This window comes from Magnolia sinica, chromosome 2, assembly GCF_029962835.1.
Source record: "Magnolia sinica isolate HGM2019 chromosome 2, MsV1, whole genome shotgun sequence".
NCBI lineage: Eukaryota > Viridiplantae > Streptophyta > Magnoliopsida > Magnoliales > Magnoliaceae > Magnolia > Magnolia sinica.
The window spans coordinates 103379611-103401628 of record NC_080574.1 but is presented as its reverse complement, the minus strand read 5'-3'; the positions used below and the strand labels follow the sequence as shown (position 1 = coordinate 103401628).

At 41.9% G+C, this 22018-nt stretch overlaps 1 protein-coding gene across 1 annotated transcript; it reads left to right on the top strand.

Annotated features, from left to right (window-relative positions):
* Positions 1–1576: 1576 nt before the first annotated feature.
* Positions 1577–3143, top strand: LOC131237328 (leucine-rich repeat receptor protein kinase EMS1). The gene has a single exon (XM_058235037.1). It carries the CDS (start codon positions 1822–1824, stop codon positions 3025–3027), a length of 1206 nt encoding a protein of 401 aa, XP_058091020.1. The 5' UTR covers positions 1577–1821; the 3' UTR covers positions 3028–3143.
* Positions 3144–22018: the final 18875 nt, after the last annotated feature.

The following is a 22018-nucleotide window of genomic DNA, read 5'->3' as shown; positions in this document are numbered from 1 at the left end:
TCACTAGTAGGTGGGTCATGTGCCCACGGGAATTTCCATCAATTAATGGCTTATCAATCTTTCAGTAATAAACGAGAAGTACAATGCTGCTTAATTGGTAAGTAAGAGCATCTCAGAGTATGGGGCAAGCTTTTCCTTTGAAATATCTCGGGGTGGATATCATCTATCCATATGCACGGTATCTTTTAAATTGATTCAAATTAGAAGAAATAGAGATGAAGTAGGATCCAACAGGGATAAGCTCCTATCAACCGATAATAACAAACTTTTCCTTATTTTCTATCATTATAAAGAAGCAAACCCTCTTGTTACATAATCATCCAAAAAAACACCTAATAAGAAAAATCAAGAGACTGTTGAGGTTGTACTCAGGCTGTTCATTAATCTCCCTCTATACAACCTAAATTTGTTAGCCATCCTAACCATGAAGCAGGTGCGCTCCGTCCATCTAAGACTTTCTATTTCCAACGCTAACAGTTTATTTAATTATTATTAATTATTAAATATTATAGATTACGTGAAGACCGGATTAAGTCCTCAAGTCCGCTGACACAGCTGGAAAACGATTGCAGCCCAATTTCTAAGCTATGATAAAGGAGCAAATGGCTGTGCGATCCATCCCAAGATTAACCAATGCAGTTATATGCAAACGACCAAAGGGATTCCGCATGTGCTATCAGCCCCATCTTGTGGATGATGTGGCCCAAATCGGGGTTTGGTCACTCCCATGGAACGGACGGCCAGCTCTATACACACGTATATAATTTGCAGTTTGCAGATCTTGCGGTTCTTAATTGCACATCCTGCATAATTGCATACCCTTTTCGCTTTCGAGGAACTTTCCCATGATTTTAAAACGACCATGTCCAGCGCGTTACGAACGTACGGTTGCTGAATAGAAAGATCAAATACACGCGGGGCCATGGATCCATGATCCAAACCTTCCTATTACAGTCTTTACTGACATGTGTATACCCTGGTAATCTCTCAGATTGCAAGGTCTGTGAATCTTTCTACACGCGCATGTAGACCGTCGCTTTAGCAAAGGGAAATCTGGAAATTTTCGTTTACAAAAATCTATGTTATTTACAGCAATAATATCAACGGTTTAGATCAGTAGACCATTATCTCACATTTAGAAAATCCTGTGCGTCGACTTACTATTGCTGTACCAGCGAACAAGACTCGTAATTCCCCTTCACAAAAGACCGTTGACCCGTACAGATAACTCCACGTGGAAGCGACGACTCCAGAGGGTAGGTTTTTCCTTTGCACGCGCTGGACGTTAAATGTTCTTATGTCGCCTAAAACATGAAACGTGGTAGTGAATCAATGCATCTGCACCGTCTATTGTCACGCAATAAAACAATACAACAGCGATGGGAGCTATACTAAAGGATCACAGCCTTTATATGATTTGGACAATACAGTAGAAACCGTTGGTTAGGTTCTTATTCACTACGTTTATAAGCCAACGTAACATATGAAAAGGATCCCGTATTGGACGTCTCGGATCGAATTTAGAAACTACCGCATCCGGGGTGTTACCAGCTGGACAAATCCTTCTCTATCCACCGCGACGAGTAATTCTTGGCCACGACTAAAGAAAATATAATCTGCTTCGATTGAAAGCTCGCCCCCGTTAATGGCGGCTCTTGTTTCTCTGTTTTCTCTGTTTCCATCTCTCAGTTAGTCAAACGATCATCACCCCAATTGCAACAAAACCAAATTGAAAACCAAACCCAACCCATAAGATCCTCATTTCCCCGTTTGTCTGGTTGGATTTCCCCCACAATCCATCAATAATCTCAGCCGTCCGACATGGACCCAACCCTCCAAGCTCTAACTGCAGCTGCCGCAAGCTTCATAGCCGTCACCTTCATCTTCACAATAATCCTGTTCCTCTGCAGAAGAGATAAAACACACCACGGCCGACGACAACAGCATCAGCGACGACGACAACGACAACATCAGCAACAACAGCAGCAACAACTACAACAAAATAAACACAATCCCAACTCAACTCTAGACGAAAGCGCCTCCTTCGATCCCTCCCTCAACCAAATCTCGATGCCTGAACTGATCGCCGCCACCCGCAACTTTGCAGCCGATGGCATCATCGGTGACGGCAGCTTCGGATTCGTCTACAAAGCTAACCTATCTAACGGAGTCACCGTCGCCGTCAAGAAGCTAAGCCGCGACGCATTCCAAGGACCCAGAGAATTCCGCGCCGAGATGGAAACTTTAGGTAAGATCGAGCACCAGAATTTGGTGAAAATGAAGGGATACTGCGTCTCTGGCGAAGAACGCCTCCTCATCTACGAATTTATCCAGCGTGGCAGCCTCGACCAATGGCTGCACGACATATCATCTATGTCCATCACTTCCATATCCTCTTCCCAATCCTCGTCGGCTTCTCTTCCTAACCTCCTTCAGCTGTCTTGGGCAAAGCGGATCAAGATAATTAAAGGAGTCGCCAACGGTCTCCGTTACCTGCACGACGAATGCAACCCCCGCATCATCCACCGAGACATAAAGGCCAGCAATGTGTTGTTGGATTTGGAATTTGAGGCCCATATCGCTGACTTTGGATTGGCCAGGATCGTCGATGCATCCCACTCGCACGTGTCTACACAGGTAGCGGGGACGATGGGCTACATGCCGCCCGAGTACAAGGACGGCCTCACGGGGGCGACAGTAAAAGCCGACGTTTACAGCTTCGGGATCTTGATGTTGGAGGTTGCCACCGGAAGGCGGCCCAATTTGCCTGTTATGACAGAGAATGGGAAAGAGGTGGGGTTGATAGTGTGGGCCAGGGAGAGGGTGGAGGCCAAGAGATGTATGGACATGATTGATCCGATCATCAAAGATGAACTTTATCATCAACATCAAGGGCGGGAAGAAGGGATGGGGAGTGAGGAGGAGGAGGTGAATGAGTTCTTCAGGATTGCTTATTTGTGTACCAGTGAGAACCCTAGAGAGAGGCCCACAATGGAGGACGCTTTATCTCAGCTGAGTCGATTCTGAGTCAACTCGTTTTGGTGGTAATGTTGGCATTTTGGTGGGTGTGGCATGTGTTATTTATTAATATATATATATACTCTCTTATTTATAATCATCCATGTATGAGTATTTTTCCTCTAGCTGCTGATCTCCTTTTTGTTTCTACCATAATAAGAAATTGATGCTCCTGAATCTCACACACATGTACTCTAATTCTAAAATGTTGTAAACATGAGCTCCACATAAAAGGGAATGGTCCCAAAAAACAACCAAGATTTCTCCTCCAATTAGCTATTCCCTTCTCTGCTGCTAAAAATCGGTTCATAGGGAAAGATGAAAAAATGAACAATGCTTCATTTAATGGTTTACTAACTTTATAATTTATATAACTTACATTTATTTTAGCTATGTTAAATACCCATTTGTATTCTTATTTTTTAATTTATAACGGTTAAATTCCAAATCAAGTCGGGTTGAGTCCTTGAGTCAACCCGATCTAGCTAAACATCAACTTGTCTAAGTTTTCTAGTTTTTGAACTATGGTTAAACTAATCCACCGTATCTTTTGATCATTGCTAAGTGATCATGTTCAAGGGAAACAATGACTTTAAGGGATACTTCCACAAAGGGTTAAGGAAGAGTTGTTTTTAATGGATCTTGTTACCCTAGATGTCTGTGATCACTTTAGTGGTATTGGATAGCCCATGATTATGTTCCATGGTCATCTTCTGTTTTAGGAACCCAAGATGAGTTGGGATGGTGAACCTTGAGTCATACCCAAATCCTAGCTTAGCCTTGCCAAAAGCTAGAAACCCTAACTTGAGTAAAATCCAGCATGAAACCTAACCCAAATTCAAGTGAAGACTCAGGCCCAAACTCAAGCCCAAGTCTAAGGCCAGACTCCATTAGACCTATCCCAACCTGAAAACTTGAACCCAGGGAGGTGCCCAAGGTCCACAGAGACTTCCGGTGCAATATGGGAGCCATCGATGAGGTAACCGACACATGATGTGCCGTTGGCAACACAGAGTATGCCGCCCGCCACATGGATGCTTTCGCAAAGTGAGGCACACTTAAGTGGATGAGAGTGAATTCTACCTCCACGTGGTTGTGATTTAGGAATTGGGTATAAATATTGAACAAATAATATGCTAATGATCATTTTAATTGACATTCATCCATAAGCCATTTATAAGCATCATCATCACACCATGAAGCAATAGAAAAGAGCACATGTAGTTAGAAAGTCTTTAGTATTGCTAATTGCTTTTTTACTATATTTCATGCTATGATTTACCACAAACTCTTAATTACGTCTCTTTTAGAAAGTCATTGATTCTAAGGTAAAATATAGTTTAGTGACCAAATAATGATAAGTAATTCTATAGTGTCAAAATGGTAATATTTAATAAGATGCTATATTGCGTGATATAAAAGAATGTATGTACTTATGACTGCTATTTGTCAGCCTTGAGATTGTCTTTTATGATCCATGCTTTGGGCTTTGTGGCCTCCTCACACGGTGAGTTATCAATGCTAGGGCCCTTATTGGTATCCTCCTTTTTGTATAGATCCAGATTATTCAAGTGATTCGAGATAAAGGATGTAAGCTTATCAAATATTAATTTCCTAAACAGTGAGTGTATTACTACTATGTTTATTATTGAAAAAGCATTATTCACGCATTAGGATAGTGCTAGAGCACTGCATAGGATGTGAAAGGACATCCACAAATCTGTACTAAATTAGAGAATTGAGATTATTCATCCATTTTTATCTATTTGGATCACCATGGTAGTGGCCACTAAGCTGGCTTTGATACTTAGATATATAGTGTGATGAAAGAATAAGTAAATAGGCATGGAATGCTGAATAATATATGAATTATAGTCTTCATGGAGGATGGAGCGGCCGCGTGCGCCAATGCATTGGGTAGAACTAGGCTATAGAACTTGGCTCTAGTGTTGATATGATAGCCTAACAAGGGGTGGTGTGGCTTTTCCTCGACCATGGAGTAGCGCAGCTTTTCCTTCGGGGTAACGCGGTGGCATGGTTGTGCCTTCACTAAAATAGTGCATTAAAATGATGACATGACACTCTAGCGTAAGGGCCGCACCACTTGCATTTCGGGTTACACCTTCCATTTTTTTGACATTCATTAAGTTCGCACTATGAGCCGCGCCATCTCTTGACTTAGCGCAAATTTATATTTTTATTGACTCCAACACCTCAAGTGTTGCCCCTAGAATTCAAAATGACCATAATACCCTTGAGACCCCCTCTTTTTAGGTCACGGATTTCCTGCAAAAAGCCTTTCGTGGGAAGTTCCTGCACAAGGATGCTGGGTGGGGCTCACTGTAATGTACGTTATAAATCCATTTTGTCCATCCGTTTTTCGAGCTCGTTTTAGTACATTCTACCAAAAATGAGGTGGATACAATACTCAAGTAGGTCACACGAGAGGGAAAATTGGGGAAAGAAATTTCTACAGTTGAAACCTTAATGGGCTCCACCTTGATGTTTATATGATATCCAAACCTTTTACAAGGTCATTTCCCAATGGGATGAAGTGAAAACATCAAAATTATGACCTGATACAAAACTTTTATGGCCCACATGAGTGTTGGATAAACCTCATTTTTGGTCTCACATCCTAAACTGATCTCATAAAACGGATGGATGGAGTGGATTTCTCAAAAACATTTCGGTGGGCCCCACCCAGCGTCCTTGCGTCGCAGGAAATCCGCATCCCTCTTTTTGCCACCCATACCACACTCAACCAGTGCGAGGATGCCATGTGGCACTACCATTCCCTCAACTAATCACAACCCTCCACCTCACCTTTACTCCCCAACTTCACCCAAATCTCCAAAATGCCACCCATTTCAACTATAAATATTCCTCTCCTCATCATTTTAACCCGTCCATGCCAACTCACCATAAACTTAAGAAAGGGAGAGGGGGAGAGTTGAAATTGCACGTGGTGGGCCCACAGGATGTGCTTGGAAGCTTGGCAAGGCTATTGAATAAAGGCTATGTCCTTGGGGGAGAGATGTTTAAGACAAAATAAAATTTTTGCCTTTTAAACACACTTGCCTACTTCAACTAATATGCAAATTAAACTAAGGCAATATAAAACTATGGCTTTTAAGCCAATAGTGGGTCCAATCACATAGGCTACAAATGATATGTCATTCAAGCAACTAGTTTATAAATGATGGTTTACATGTATGTGTGGTATGTATTACCTATCAAATCCTAACATTCATCTAATCATTCATACATATAATTAAACATTCAATCACATAAGCATAATTAAATAAGTGCTCAAAGACAATCACAAACATAAGCATGTATACTGGTTCAATTTTCTTACTCCACTCCCAATGGACGCACTTAACCTATGAGTGTAACGGATTTCACTATTAGAGATTTTAAATCAGGTTTACCTCTAACCTTTACAATCTTATATAAGGACCAGCTCTCGTAAGAGACTTGCATGGTTTTCTATAGGCTCGCCACAAATCTTGGTCCTACATAAGAACACCTACCAAGTGTACACTCTCGCCGGATGCTCCCACAAGAGACTTTAGTTGGTTTTTTATTGACTCACTAACAACCTCGGTTCTAGTCCAATGACCTAAGAGAAAAACCCCTTCGGAGGTTAACACGTACATACTCGTGTCCGGTGGCCTAAATAAGTACTTGATTTAGGTCCTACATAGGAACCTAATTGAGTTTAACAATTCAAATTCTTATACTCAATCCTGCATAAGGAAGGAGTGTACATGAACTCTTATAAATGATAAGTTGTTAGATTGAGCCCCTTTTATATTGCCTTCTCGGGTTGTTTGATTGATTCTCTCACCTGCTTTAATCAGCTCCCTTTTGCTCCCCCGATCATGATGTCGATGTGTTGCCAATTCTTCAGCTCTAAGATCAAACACCTTACATGCGATGCTCCTTTCAATGGCCAAGGTGATGAGAGGTTGGGTAAAATCTCCTACAACTAATGGAAAGTTGTAATGCCTAAAAGATTCATCTAGATGGGTCTTATAGAAGATTTATATAAGGTTATACTTATAAAGGTTGAGTCTAATCTCTAGAAAATGGTGGAGTTCAAACACATCTTTAAGGTGGAGGTTGGAATTCTCATTAGAATGTTAATCTCAAGGAAGATGTCTTAGAACTCATTGGTTTAGAGATTTGGGATGAAGGATATGATCATGTAATCACCTAAGTTTCTATTGTACTAAAAACTCATACAAATGCCTAAGAATTGAATGCTCTTTATAAGGAGTTCAAGCTCCAACAGTGAAAAAAGGGCAAATAATAGCTCTATTGATGGCATCGAGAAAATCAGATTTTCAGTTGAATTGTTGTTGGACAGTTTTCACACTGTTATCCGATGTCATTGAGTGGTCTTCGATGGCATCAAGGGGACCATTCGATGTCATCAAAGGTTTCTCGATTCCATTGAGAAAATCATATCAAAATATCAAAATTTGTTGGGCTTATTTGAGTCACCTACTCGATTCCATCAAGTGGTCTTTGATGCCATCGAACACCCCTCGAGGTTTATTCGATGAGATCGAGCAGCACTCGAAAATCTACTATTTTGGACATATAATTTCACAACAATTTCATACCTCTTCTAGCCTTACTTATTATGTTTCACTTAGGCTTCTAAGGCTAAGGAGTAATCAACAAGGTTTTCCTATAAGGTTGGGATTATCTAGAGGTCCAATGGCTGTTTTGAGTCAAGGGTTTTGGTCATCAAGGCACCTCATTTTCCTGCACTTTACTCCTTGATGCTCATGTTCTCTTATGTCTTCGGTCTTTAGCTTCCAAAAGCTCAACCGACTAGATGACGCATGGACTCACGTGATTGACAAACAAGATGCACAAATCAGTGCATTAACAAGAGGCACCACCCATTCCATCCATTCACTAGGGGGAGAGAGAGAGAGAGAGAGAGAGAGAGAGAGAGAGAGAGAGAGAGAGAGAGAGAGAGAGAAGCAATTCCATCCCATAAGCTAGCCTAGCTACACCCAAACCCAAGACATTCCACCCACTTAGTGCCAATCAAGCTTCCTCCTCAAAGCTTTACCGCACTCCATCCAGCTACCACCATCGCCATAGCTCTCTTGTCGAATAGCTCTAGCTACAAATTAGTTGCATTAATCACATTCACCATTTTGCATATGGCATTTGCATTGTCGCATCCCCTCCAACCCCCTTCTCTTATAGTCTGTTTCAGCGTATGCTCTGGGGCTTGTCGATCTTCTCAAATCCTGCTACATCCGAAAATTAAATTGGCTAGATCATTTTCTTTTCTTTCTCATCTCTCTCAGGTAAGTGGGTGTTGGTAGATTGCTTGTGTTGTCATGCCCAAATTCGATTCCTGGCGCCCATTCGCTATGACCCGAATCTGAAGCTAACAAGCTCTGTAGAACCCTGATTCCGGCACTAAGTGCCTATACACCAAGTCCTGAAGACGACATTCCACAAGGAGTATTTTAGAAAAACTTTAATAATTGAGTACAACCAAAAGAACTCCATAAGTAATATACATCAACACTATACAAAAGGTTATATATAATACTAGAAAGGAAAATGCATCGCATAACAATAATTCAAAAGATTAGGCTCATGCTTCAACCTCATTGCTGATACGCCTTAGCATAACCGTAGTGTAAACGAACAGACAAGCTTCCTACGAAGCTTAGTAGAGTGTGTGTGAGCATGCGCAATACATATGACAGATATATTGCATCAATATCAATATCAGAGTAAGCAACAAAGATCGAGGGCCAATCGTGCCAATGTCCATGCGTGCAACCAGCCATGCCAAAGCTATGCATATATGTTATACGAAGGCCAACCAGGCCAAATGTCTTATGCTGTCATGCGATGTGATCATATTAATCCTAATGTCTAATCTACATCTCAGTACAATTCTCAATTGGAATCACCAAGGTCTAGTATAAAGGCATTAAATTGCAACACATGAACATGCAATCATAAGAGACCTCACTACTCGCCTCGTCAGTGATATGCCAATGCCCACCCGGCTTGCCAGTTGTAGACTCATTTCCAAGATGGTCAGACTTAGTCTCAATCGCCACCACACACTTCAAGTAGGTGAGATCGTACCCCATTCCAACTAACCACTACACAGTGGGAGACATGACCTACTGGTATTCGGCACATGGATGCTCATGAATCCATTCAATCCAGGCATTGGAGCATCTTGCGACAAACAAGGATTTAGAGATTTTCACCTAGGGACATCTTTAACATCCAGTAAAAGTAACAAATTTATGATGTTCATAACAAATTTTCCAATCACGATGAATTTGTAGTGCATGCGAATGTATAATGTAAATGCATGACTACATGAGTCCACAATCTGAGTCATGAAACCATGTTTTACAAATTGTGCAAATAGGAAGGGTGGTCCCATCTCTTATGGGTCCCCTAAAATATCCTAAGTCGTAGGGACATCAAATACAACCTTATCGTGCATAAGCAAGGCAAAACCATGTCATGAGTACCAACCGCGGTCTGCTGACCTGTAGAGACGCCACCTACTAGACAACATCCCAAATCCGGTTGTACTCAACCATGAATAAACATTATCCAATGTGATGCTCACATAATGTGGATGAAGTATGATGATGTACAATCATATAGTCATCTATGTGTATGGTGTATATGTAGTGCAACATCGAGCATAAAGGCAATGCTACCACATCCTATAAGAGCAATGCTATAACAAGCGTAAGAGTAATGCTACATCTAGCATAAAATAAGTGTCGTAACAACACAGTGCCATATTAACATAAAGGAAGGGCCACATTATGCACAAGAACAAGTCTACATTGAACTTGAATATTAAGTCATCGCATTTAGTTAAGTATGATATGTTAAAAATGGTCAAATCGCACCATGCACAAGAGGCAACGCTCACTTAAAATCCAAGTCTAATGAGGCCCCACAAGGCTATACTTGAGTGGGCTCTTACGACAACAAACCCACTTCAATGAAGCGTGCACACCAACGAGCATAATCATACCACTAACAACCAATGGGGCGATAATCATAGGGTCCATAAGTGATCATGGTAGGCCCATAAGAGGCATCAAATTTGGTCCTATAATGTCCCCAACCAAGGGCCCAAAAAGGGCAGCCCACAACCAACCAAGGGCAAGCTTGAGTGGGCTTAAACACAAATAAAGTGTGGGAACCGAATGGTGGGTCCCCACACACTCAAGGATGGCTGCCATGATGAGACAACGTGGCTACAACATGGACATCAAGGCGAGCCTCACGACACGAGCATAATACAACACACACATCAAGGTAAGCCTACAGTGTGGACACAAGCATACATCTAGGAGGGCTCACGTCCAAACGGATGCACCAATAAAACATCTCAATGGGCCCTGCTATTAAGGGTGTCCAACAATTAAAGGCCAAGTAATCATTGAAATTGGGTAGAATGGGATACCACGATTACGTGCAGAAGTTTGGTGGAGCTAAGGAATGATGGCTATATCCTTCGGGGTATGGGGTGATGTAATGCCCCGGTTTCCGAGACCCGAGTATGTGACCCATATCCCAAAAACCCAGGAGTTAACAGAATAATAATAGCAATCAACATATAAATCAAAGTGCAAATAGTGGAATGAAACATAGCATAGATAAGGCTCAAAACATGAACAATATCTTAACCCACTCAGCTGTGGGCCACATACAAAACTTCAAGTTCAAAGTATGCTGAAATAATCCAAAGGAGGCTAATTTACTAATTTAGCCCCAAAATAAGCAGCTGCCTCCTGCTACGGCTCCTCATCATAGAACTCTTCCTTAACGACCACTACCTCCTGGTCTGCTACGTACTTATCGACTCCTATACCTACATCCTCTATACGGTTGAACATTGATAAATGAGTGGTCAGCTCAGTATGATTTTTCCTCAAGATTACACACCGCCGCCCTAGACAAGATGTAGCATAAAACAATATAGCATACAAAATAGGGCAATATGCAAATCTTAATTAATGCGTAGATGAATGAGTGCACATCAACTGGGGATGCTCATCCAGTTGGCTTTTGGGCAAAACCCATGCAATGTGGCCGGTCACCAACGAAAGTACATAGTACATGCATAATGCCAAACTCACCGAAGGTGGGTCGATAGTCGATGGTCTGGGAGCTAGTGAAACGACACCCCGACTAAATCTTATTAGGCACGTGCTACAGCATCCAGAATTAGCAATCTATCATCGCCTGAATGCAATGTATGCATGATTAGCTAACCTGTTATTAGTCTAATTACACTCAACCAATTTAGATGAGCTCGCGATCACTACGGGGAGCTCATGGCCCAGCGTAGGCTGGCGACTCGGGCATATATCCCATGACCACCATCCCCGGCCCATGAGGCTACCGCCTTAGGGTGTGTGTAGAACCCACTAACACGTGGTCAATCAATTCCCAATGTAAAGGGGGTTACCACCAATACTGACTTGGAATGAAATGTCGAAATCATTAAGTATGGCAATTAAAACATGATGGCATGTATGATTAAAAGACGAGTAGACAGCAATATTTATAAATGTTGCAAGGTTCATTCCATAGTCAGATAGGTGAAACCACACGGATGGTAAACCCCCTAATCAAATGCTATCAACCACAATCTCCATGTTAGGGGTCTACTTGCATCGCAACCAATCTAGTTACATCCTAAGCATGGTCTCTCCTCAGTTAGAGTTTCCCATGGAGAGTTCCACTATGTGTGTATCATAAACAATAGCATGGATCCCACTTATGAATAAGAAGTAGGGAGCAATGCATATATTCCTACGAGTCACGTGATCATGAGTTTATAATTCAAAATACGTACTAATTGAACTAACACATTGCACATGTAGTAAATGACTAGTTGGATTAGTTGGATAAATTTAATACACATGTTCAAGCGAGCTAACCAAGTATGAACGTAAAACCTAGAACATGCGTTTAAACCTAACAATCAAATATTCTTAAGCAACCTCGTCAAGTAAGTTAATTATTTCTAAAACATGGGAATCATTAACTAAGTAAATATACCAAACGAACATGCTCTATTTCCAGGCTATTTAATCATTCCCTGAAGCAGTCTCTAAATTAAAAAAAATTCACCATAAATCTAAATAGTCATTATATGCCTCTACATTTCTAGATTATCACAAAGACTACTCTTAGTCTAGTTTGGGATGGAAAGCCCAAGGGGAAGAAAATCATCACTAGAAAAGTCATAATGCGCCCCTTGATGTGAATATCCTCGAGAAGTTAGTGGCTCCACGTCACTCAACTAGTCCCCTAGAGAAATTTGCTAGCATTAGACGATAAGTTCTAAAGTCTCAAGCATAAGGGTTGGTGTAAGGTTTGAAAAGCCCATAGTTAGGGTTGTTTGGGCTTCCATCAAAGGAATCAGGCCCACCCAACATTTGGTTCAATAAGTGGCCTGATAGCTAATCTGGGCTCGATCTGGCCCATCTTGATGGCCCCAAAGGTGGCCTACCAGCTAGCAGGGTGCGGCCCACCAGGACGTAAGGTCCGGACCACCAGACCGTATGGTGCGGCCCACCAGTACGTGGGGCGTGGTCCTCCAATCAGCGAGCAGGGCCTGAGTTTGCACAGGCTTGTCGCCTTATTACAGGCCCAATCCTTAGGCTGATTTCAGCCCATTTATGGGCTAGCTTTCAGCCCAGTTGATGGTCTAGCCAAGAGGACTGGTTCCAGATCTGCTTCACTGTCGGGTTGAGGCTGATTTCTAGCCTGATTGGGAGTCCTTTGGAGGGCATTTCCCAACCCAACCGTGGCTGATATCAACCCTGATTGACAGTCCAACCGGGACTAGCTGAAGCCCTACTAACGTCCCAACCGGATGGTGATTCCAGCACCCAACATGGCCCAGTTGGGGCTAGCTTTCACCATAACCTTTAGGCCCGATCATAGCTGGGTTTGAGGCCTAGATGAGAGTCCAACTCAAACCCAATCTGAGGGTCATTCTCAGCCCAAATTGTTGTTCGCTGGAGGACTGATTCTTGTTTGGCTTCAGTCTAGCTGAGAGCTCTCCTAGGCTCATCGTGAAGGCCCTAGACGTTGGTTCACAACGCAGCCATTTGGTTGGCTAGGCTCATCTACGGCCCACTTGAGTTGCTGGAGGTCTGGGTCATCACTTGGCCTAGACCGACAGTTGCAATAGGTCACAACACGGCCCACACGAAACCTGTTACAGTCCCAGGTTAAAGGTGATTTCAGCCCAACCTGCTGAATTGTTTCATCCCAGGATGTGGGCTGACTTTGGGCCCGCAACTGCATCAGTTGGAACCATTTTCACAACCTATACTCTGCTTCCTTTCTTGTCCAGATAGGAGGCCTAGCTTGGCCCAGAACACAAGCAGTTTGAAAGCCGACTTCGGCCTAGTTTTTGGCCCAAAACTGAGCTACTGTTAGGCTCTGTTTTCAGCCTGATATCATGGCCCATTCCCTACCACATTCTTGGCCCAGAACTCAACCATTAATTGGCTTGGTTTCAACCCGAACTACGGCCATTGTTTGGCCTGTTATTTATCTGAAACATGGCCATTGCTTGGCTTGGTTCCGACTTAAAACAGAGCTTCCATTTTACCGAGTTTTAGCCTAAAATGCTGCCATTTGTTTGGCCTGATTAGAGGCTGTCTTTCCCTTGGATTTTAGCCGGATGTTCAGCCCAAAATATAACCAGGGCGAAGGCTGGTTTCCGTCTAAATCACAGCTGTTGTTAAGCCTAGATTCAGTCTGAGTATACATCCATTGGTTGGCTAGTTTTCAGCTTATATCCTACTTATCATGCGGGAATGTCAATGGGTGAAAGAAAAATAGGACGATAGCTGGTTACCTGGTCCGGAACTCAGTGGGGCAACCACCAACTTGACCGAGTCGAGCCGAGAACAGGGTGAGTTGAGCTGACCCACACTCAACTCACTCCTCTCTTTTCTCTCTCTTTCCACTCTCTTTCTCCTTTCTCCTTTCTCTCTCCTTGGTGTGAATCCCAAGAGCTACAGGGCTCTTTTTAAAGCAATGGGAGGGAATCACCAATGGCTGGAAAACTGGTCACCTTTGCAACGGTTATGATCAAAAGGTGGCCATTCATAGAGCCAATTCGGTCCTAGCAATGTGTTACTGGCGCTCTGATCTCCCAGAAAAGTATCTTTTTAAGTCTCGTGGGGTCCATCTCATGATCAGACTTTGGTGGGTCCTTGGGGAAGATGATCGGCCCTATAATGGCAGATCATTTTTCCATGTATTTCAACATGATCTAGTCCGTTTGAGCGGACCAGATCGAACCTTTGATCAACATGGGGTCCACTTTTTGGGCCCCAAACGTCGGTTTCAGATCATCTCATGAGATTTTCAAGTTCTCACCACTCTCCCTTGTGAGATGGAGTATTTCTCCCCGAAATCTCGTTTGCTTCCCAGGGGCAGGGCGAGATTTCTCCACATGGCCAGGGGGATGGCTGAGATCATGCCAACAACTGCTTTCCTAGAGAGGAAAGTCTCCTCTTTACTTTTCCATATGTAGGCCCTGTCCGGCCATTTCTGGAAAAAAGAGAGCAAGGCTCTCCCCGGCAATTGATGGATGGGATGACCTGATCAAGACGATCACGGGCCATCCACGGGGGTCCCAGATGGGTCCCACCTCGCTGACATCCGCCACGTGCAACACATTGGACGGTCGCCACTTATCTCCCACGTTCCTTTACGTGGGCTTAAAAGCCTATACCGTTTTATTAAGTCGAGGCCCACGAGAATAATGAACAGTTTGGATCGTTCGAAAAGTGCCCAGGGTGGGCCACTTTGGAGTTTAAAGGCCGTCAAATTCAAAAGGCCGTTAGCAGGAGGATTTTCAAAGTTTTGCCAAGGAGTTCAGTCAAAGGCCGTTTGACCATCCCCATTGTTCTAGTGCACATCGTGCACAAGCACACTCGGTGCACTCGCACACTGTGTAGGGGTCCACTATAATGTTTGTGACTAAATCCACTCTGTCCATTCGCATTGGGGGCCCTATGTAGGGGTCCCAGCCCAGTTTGGGGCAGGGCCGAGGCCCAGGTGGGCCATATTGTACATCTACATCCTCTGTTTGGCTAACATACCTTGATCCCAAGGTTGGATTGATTTGAAATTGAGTTTCAACAGTCAAAATGGGGTCTAAATCATGATGAGGGCTTGATTTGTTACTAGCTAACTCTCAAGAGTTAGTTGTAGGAGCGTTGTCCTTAATGTGATTCAATTAAATGACACAAAACTTTTATAAGTTGGGGTTTTTGGTTGATCTTACCTTCTTGGCCATCATGAAGTCCGTCTCAACTCCTAAGGCCCTTGATAGACGGCTTTATTGGTGATTGGAAGTCTCGCCCTACATATGTTTAGTTCAAGTAGATTATCAGTCGAGCTTTGATATCCACTGCTTTGGGTTTAAATGGTAACACCCGCGTATTAGAAGTACTGGGTGTTATAGGTGATTAGGACCAATTAAAACTTATGCCTTTTAAATACATAATTGCCTACTTAAACTATATGCGAATTAACCTAAGTAGAGAAATTTAACACTGAGGCTTCCAAGCTATTAGTGGGTCTAATCACATATAATATAAACAATTTGATAACAAAACAACTAGTTTATAAACATGATAGTGTACATGTGTGTGTGATGTGCTACCTATCAACCCCTAACATTCATCTAATCATACATATATAGAATTAAACATTCAATCACATAAGCATAATTAAATAAGTGCTTAAATGATATTCTCAAACACAAGCATGTATAGTAGTTCAGTTTTCTTACTCTACTCCGGGCGGATGCACTCAACCCATGAGTGTACCGAATTTCACTATTGGAGATTTTAAATCAGGTTCACTTCTAATCTTTGCAATCCTACATATGGATCAACTCCCGCAAGAGACTCTACGTGGTTTTCTCTAAGCTCGCCATGAACCTCGGTCCTACACAAGAACCTACTGACATGCACTCTCGCCGGAGGCTCCCACAAGGGACTTAAGTTAGTTTTTTATTGGCTAACCAACAATCTTGGTCCTAATCAAAGAACCTGCATTTACTCCTGTCGAAGGCTCCCTCAGAGACTAACACGTATACACCCGTGTCCATTGGTCTACACGAGGACTTAGATTTAGGTCCTACACAAGAACCTAGTCGAGTTTGGTAATTCAAATTCAACAATCAATTTTATACAAGGAAGGTGTGTACATAGACTCTTACAATTGACAACTTACTTGTTGGATTGAGCCCCTTTTGTAGCACCATTGATCGATGCTTTCCCGTGCTTCAATCAACTCCCATTTTGCTCTCCCGATCATGATGCCGATGCATTGCCAATGCTTCAGCTCCAGGATAAAAAAAACCTTGTATGCAATACTCCGATGTAGTGACCAAGGTGATAGGAGGTGGGTTGAATCTCCTATAAATAATGAAAAGTTGTAATGCCCAAGGGATTCACCCAGAATGGTCTTCTAAAGGATTTAAACAAGGATATACGTATAGAGGTCGGGTCTAAGTTCTAGAGAATGGGAGACATTAAGTTTATCTTCAACATTGAGAATGAAATCCTTATTAGAGTGGTAAAGCTCAAGAATATTAGTCAAATATCATGAGATATAAGGCTTAGGATGTGGGATATGATTGTGAATTCATCTAAGCTTCATTTGTACTAAAAACTCTCCTCCATTCCCAAAGACCGGAATTCATATATAAGGAAATCGAGTTCCAACGGTCATAAAACGGGCAGAAACGACTAGTATTCGGTCGCACCGAATTGAGGTCTAGTCGAACCATCTTTAGTTAGTAAAGTCGTTGGACATTCTTAGGCACTTTCGGTCGCACCGAAAAGTAATCTTTGATGAGACCAAAGATGGATTACCCAGAACTTTGCCCTAGCTCGTTGTCTTATTTTAGCCATTTTTTGTTGGACCGAAGGTTATTGAAATTGTGCAGTTTTTCCAACAACATGGGACCTCAAAAGCTAATCTGACATTGGTCAATTTAGGTTCCTATGGCTTAAGGGATGATCAATAAAAGGATTACCTATTAGATTTAAGATCATTTGGAGGTTTAGGTTGTTTTGGGTCAAGAGTTAAAGTCACTAAGGCACCGCATTTACCTACTTTTTGCTCCTTGAGGCTCCACCTTCACTTGTGTCTTTGGTCTTCAACTTCCAAGGGCTCAACCGACTATATGACACAAGGATTTAAGTGATTGACAAACAAGATGCACAAATATGTGCAATAACAATCATTGCGGTTGGCCCTAACAAGTTGCCAATGGTGAGCATCATTAACTCCACTGATTTATAGTGTGGCTCACAATTGTTATGGTGCGGCCCACTTAGGCTTCGAATTTGCCCCATTTTGGGTTCAAAACGATTGGACATAGTGGCTATATAATACATGCATTACGGCGGACCCCACAATGTGGGGAAATCATTGTGTGGACAGCATGCTTACGCACACTGGAGTGATTTAGCCCACTTAATCATCAGATTAGCCCCATTTTTGGGCTCATGCTCTAACACGGGTTGACAAAGCAGATAGATCACCAAGATATACAACACATCAATAAGGTGGACTACCATAGCGTGCCACACCAGCTAGCCACCATGGTTCGCCAGCTGCTAGACAACGTCTATTAAGTTTGGGCCCCTTGACCAGCATGGCCGGAACACAAACATTAAGGTGGGCCTACACATGGATGACCTGGATGAACACATAATTGTGGGTGGGTCCCACCTGTGCCCCCCGGTTGGAACAAATGGATGAACAAGGTGGATTTCCCACATACATCATGGTGGGCCTTGGGTTCCATTGTAAGCGTTCAATCAAAATTGTTTGCTTCATCGTGTCGCATCTGAAATTCTAATCTACTCTACCTAATTAAAATAATCTAAAAAATGAATGGACGTACTAGACATAAGATGCATACATCAAGGTGGGGTCCATAATGGGCCCCATGTTTCGAATTGTTTGAATAGCATTACAAAACCCTAGGAAGTTTTTAATGGTGGATGTTCCATAGCATTGTTCTTTATGGTGTAGTCCACTTAAGATCTAAATCTGCCTCATTCTTGGCCTCACGCCAGAGGGTGAGTCCCATTAACATAGTGAGGCCAACACTCCAAAGAGCTGGGAAAACAGATGAATGGACTGGATTGTCATGGACACCCTTATGAGTCCTGAGAAGGTTTCAGTGGTGAGGTGTTTGCCAACCCCAAGTATAGAGTCACAAAGTAGTATATACTCAGTAAGACGGAGGTTGATCAATGGGGAATGTGAGAACATAACTAAAGCTAGTCTAAAATTAAGTATATGATTCATGATTCTAGCAAATTAAGATGGATTTAAAATGATAATTAAAGCAACTAAGGATCTAGGAATCCACTTCTAGCAATTACAATATCTAATTCATCGATTCAACTTTTATAACTCAACTAGAATCGAATTTCAATTCATTCTAATTGGAAGATTAAACAGTTAATCTATTCATAAACATCCAACAATATATGAACTTAATTGAATGATTTTCACATTAAGCACTCGGTACTCAATTGCAGGGAATTCAAAGCATCTACCATTCCTGGAGTCTATGATAGATCAATGAATTTTACAGATTGATTCATTCTCTAACAAAGTTGTGCAATTGTAACCTCAAAGCATCTGATGTATCCAGAGTTCATATTGGATCCAGAAATCAACAAGTTAAAAAGCTTAAAAAGTAAATTCAAATCGAATTCAATTAAATATTCATCATGAAATCCAATGTATGAATTAATAAACTAAAACATTGAAATTAAGGTAGAAGCTTCATCCTTTAGCCTTAGCTAAGAGATTAGCTAGACATAGCTAACTCAAAAACAAAGAAAAACATAAAACTACTAGAAAGAAGAAGAAAAGGTCGGTAAAGGAATGCGTTGCTGACACTCCTCCCAAGCTTCCCTCTCTCCCAAGCCCTAGAGTGATGTTTAGAATTGTAGAAAACACCCCTTTAAATAGTTAGAGAAGCCCCACTTTCGCACTGACTTAATAAAATCATGAACATTCCAATTCGGACGTGCCATCCATTGATCGATCGATTGATCAACTGAACTTCCCCAAAAATGTCCAGAAACTAACTTTCAAATTTCTATTAACTATCAATTGATCAAACCTTGTACTTCGATCAATCATGTTGAACATGTCCAAAAGTGTCCAACAAGTTCTGAATGAAAATTCAAATTTATTTAATGTCTTCACCTGATCGATCAACGTCGATTGAGGATTCCTTGATCGATCGAACTCTGTTGATTCTTCTAGGTTGCAGTGCACATGTTCTTTAGTCACTTTCTCAGCTTCAATACTTCTTTCCCTTAGGTCTTTAGGTCTTGAAACCTTCATCTTTCATTCTCAAATTCTTCAATTCTTTAGTTTGAATTCTTTTAGGCCTTAATTCATTAATTTGAACATGAATTCAACTTAGACTCCAAAATCTTTCTATATGTAGAAAATATATCTAATTAGATCAATTTAAGACTCGAATGCACATGAAAAGCAATGCAATATAGGGAATAAATATGTAATATTTAAGCGTTATTACACCATCCAATGAGGATTTTATTAGTCTCGAGCAAAACATGCAAAAGATTTTTAGAATCTACGATCAAAACTTTCTTTCCAGGAGAATTATTTTGTAAATCCATGTAATCTCAAAGTGATCTAAGTAATAGACTTCCAAGGCACACATGTTTTGAAAACTAGTATCATCCTAGGTTCTAGCACTTTAAACAACCTAATTGAGTTCAAATCATTAATCCATTAATAAAAAGATTCTAAATATTGAGTTCTATGGGTGCATGGTGAAATCCGAACTTAACACAGATATGAGTTCAGTCTTCCAAAGAAATGTTAACTCTCATAATCATTAAGAGTAGTTAGATCAACCAAAGCCTAAACCAAAGCCTGCCTTATTGTTCAATATGATTTTCCCGTTTCTTAAGTTTTTTCATTGATGATTTGAGTCCCACGTGCAAGCGTAGACTCAAATTACAGGTAGAATTACTAGCTACTTGATTATCGCTATGAATTACACTAAAGAATGTAAATCGGCAAGCTTGGAAAGTAAAGATTACGCTAAGGAAATGGAATTTACTTAACACGGAAAGTAAACGATTACACCAAGAAATGTAAATCGACAAGATAATTTGAAAGATATACTTGATTTGTTTGGGTTGGTGTGAGACCATTTTCTTTTTTATATTTCTCTTCTATTTATAGCGTTGATCCAGTCATTTGGATCCTTCCCATGTTCTGATAGTTACTATAACCGCACTACTTAGCTTCTAGATACTTCCCACATTCTGCTTCCTTTGCTTCCTCTTTCACCACTTGTCATGCAATCAATTAAGCTCGACCGCCTCCCTCTTGGCCGCTCTAGTAATGCACAACACCACCTGATACGTTCTAGCTCCTCTTAACGAGAAATCTCCTCCGTACATATCTGCGGATCTCTGGGCGCACCAGGTGCATCTGTATAGATCACACGTAATCTCTTCTAGTTGGTCGTGGCAGGGTAAGGCCATAGTGGGGATGAACATTACCCCCCACATCGTTGTACCTCTAACAGAGATGTGGCAACAATGTAAGATCCCTCATTAATGTCGCATTAAATGTGTACACACGTTACTTGGGCGATAATCGCCTTCGGCCGACTCGTAATTTGTCAGTGTTGGCTGCATTTAAACGAAGCGTGGAGGAACCCTGTTTCGACATGTGTCTTTATATTGATCCTAACAAACCATAATGATGACTTAATAAATGCGTCCGCTCCTCGGCCAATATAAGCACTGTTTCAAAACTTCTCAACCCCTGCGTTCTCATTTCCTTTCCCTAATCCAAACTTTCTTCCCCAAAACTCTTACTTTCCTTCTCTACTCTCCAATGGCTGCCTCCTCCTCTACTACTCCCTCCTTCGATCAGATGGACATAATGGTTGTGATGGACATTCTTAGAGAAAAGTGCATCAAGAACACGGTCTTTGGATCACCTCTGGGCAGCAAATATCTCTGCTTGGGTCCGACATTCTCCATAAGGACTGAGATTGAAGAGGTTCGGCCACTAGATCCATTCTTTCCTATTTGCCTTGGGGAAACTGTGCTGATTCGATCTAGAATCATCCCTGATACCGTGAATGCCTTGAAGACTCCCCAGACATGGCCGAAGCCGCTTTAAGATTGGGAATCTTGGTTACTTCACGTGCTATCACAGTATGAGGAAACCTTGAGAAGATTCAGTATCTATAAGCGCATCAAACTCTCTATTCAAGAGTATCATGCCAATTCGACTCTCCTTCTTGCGATGTCGGTGTTTTGAAGCATGTCGACAAACTCGTTCGTCCTCAGTTGAGGTCCGATGAGCCCAACCATCATGGACATCTCATCTCTGATTGAGTTATTGCCCTTCGATATGGCAATTTATCTAGGTTTTGTCTCCAAGCAACACAAGGATTTTCCTAGCAAGACCACCAAGGCCTACGCTAACTCCATAAAGGCCTACCGCAAGCTTGACAGTCCGATCGATGAATATGAGCATATGTCATTTTTGTTTTTCTGGATCTGTCGCCACCTACAGTGCGTGAATGCCTAACAAGTCACCACAGAGTATGTTACCCTGGTCAAGTAGCTTTCCCAGGGCTATAAGATCGCTCTAGCACTTTATGTGCTCGGCCACTTGTACAGGGGTATCTACTAGATAATCTATAAGGGTCTATACTCTGCAGGAGGACCGATGTGGCTCCTATAGAAGTGGTTTTATGCCTACTTCCGCACCACTCTATTATGTCATATTATGCATGAAAGGAAGTCCTATTCTTCCTTTGGTGATTGGATTCTCCATTCCCTCTAGGAGAGTCTCTAATGCGTAGTCTATCTCACTGCCC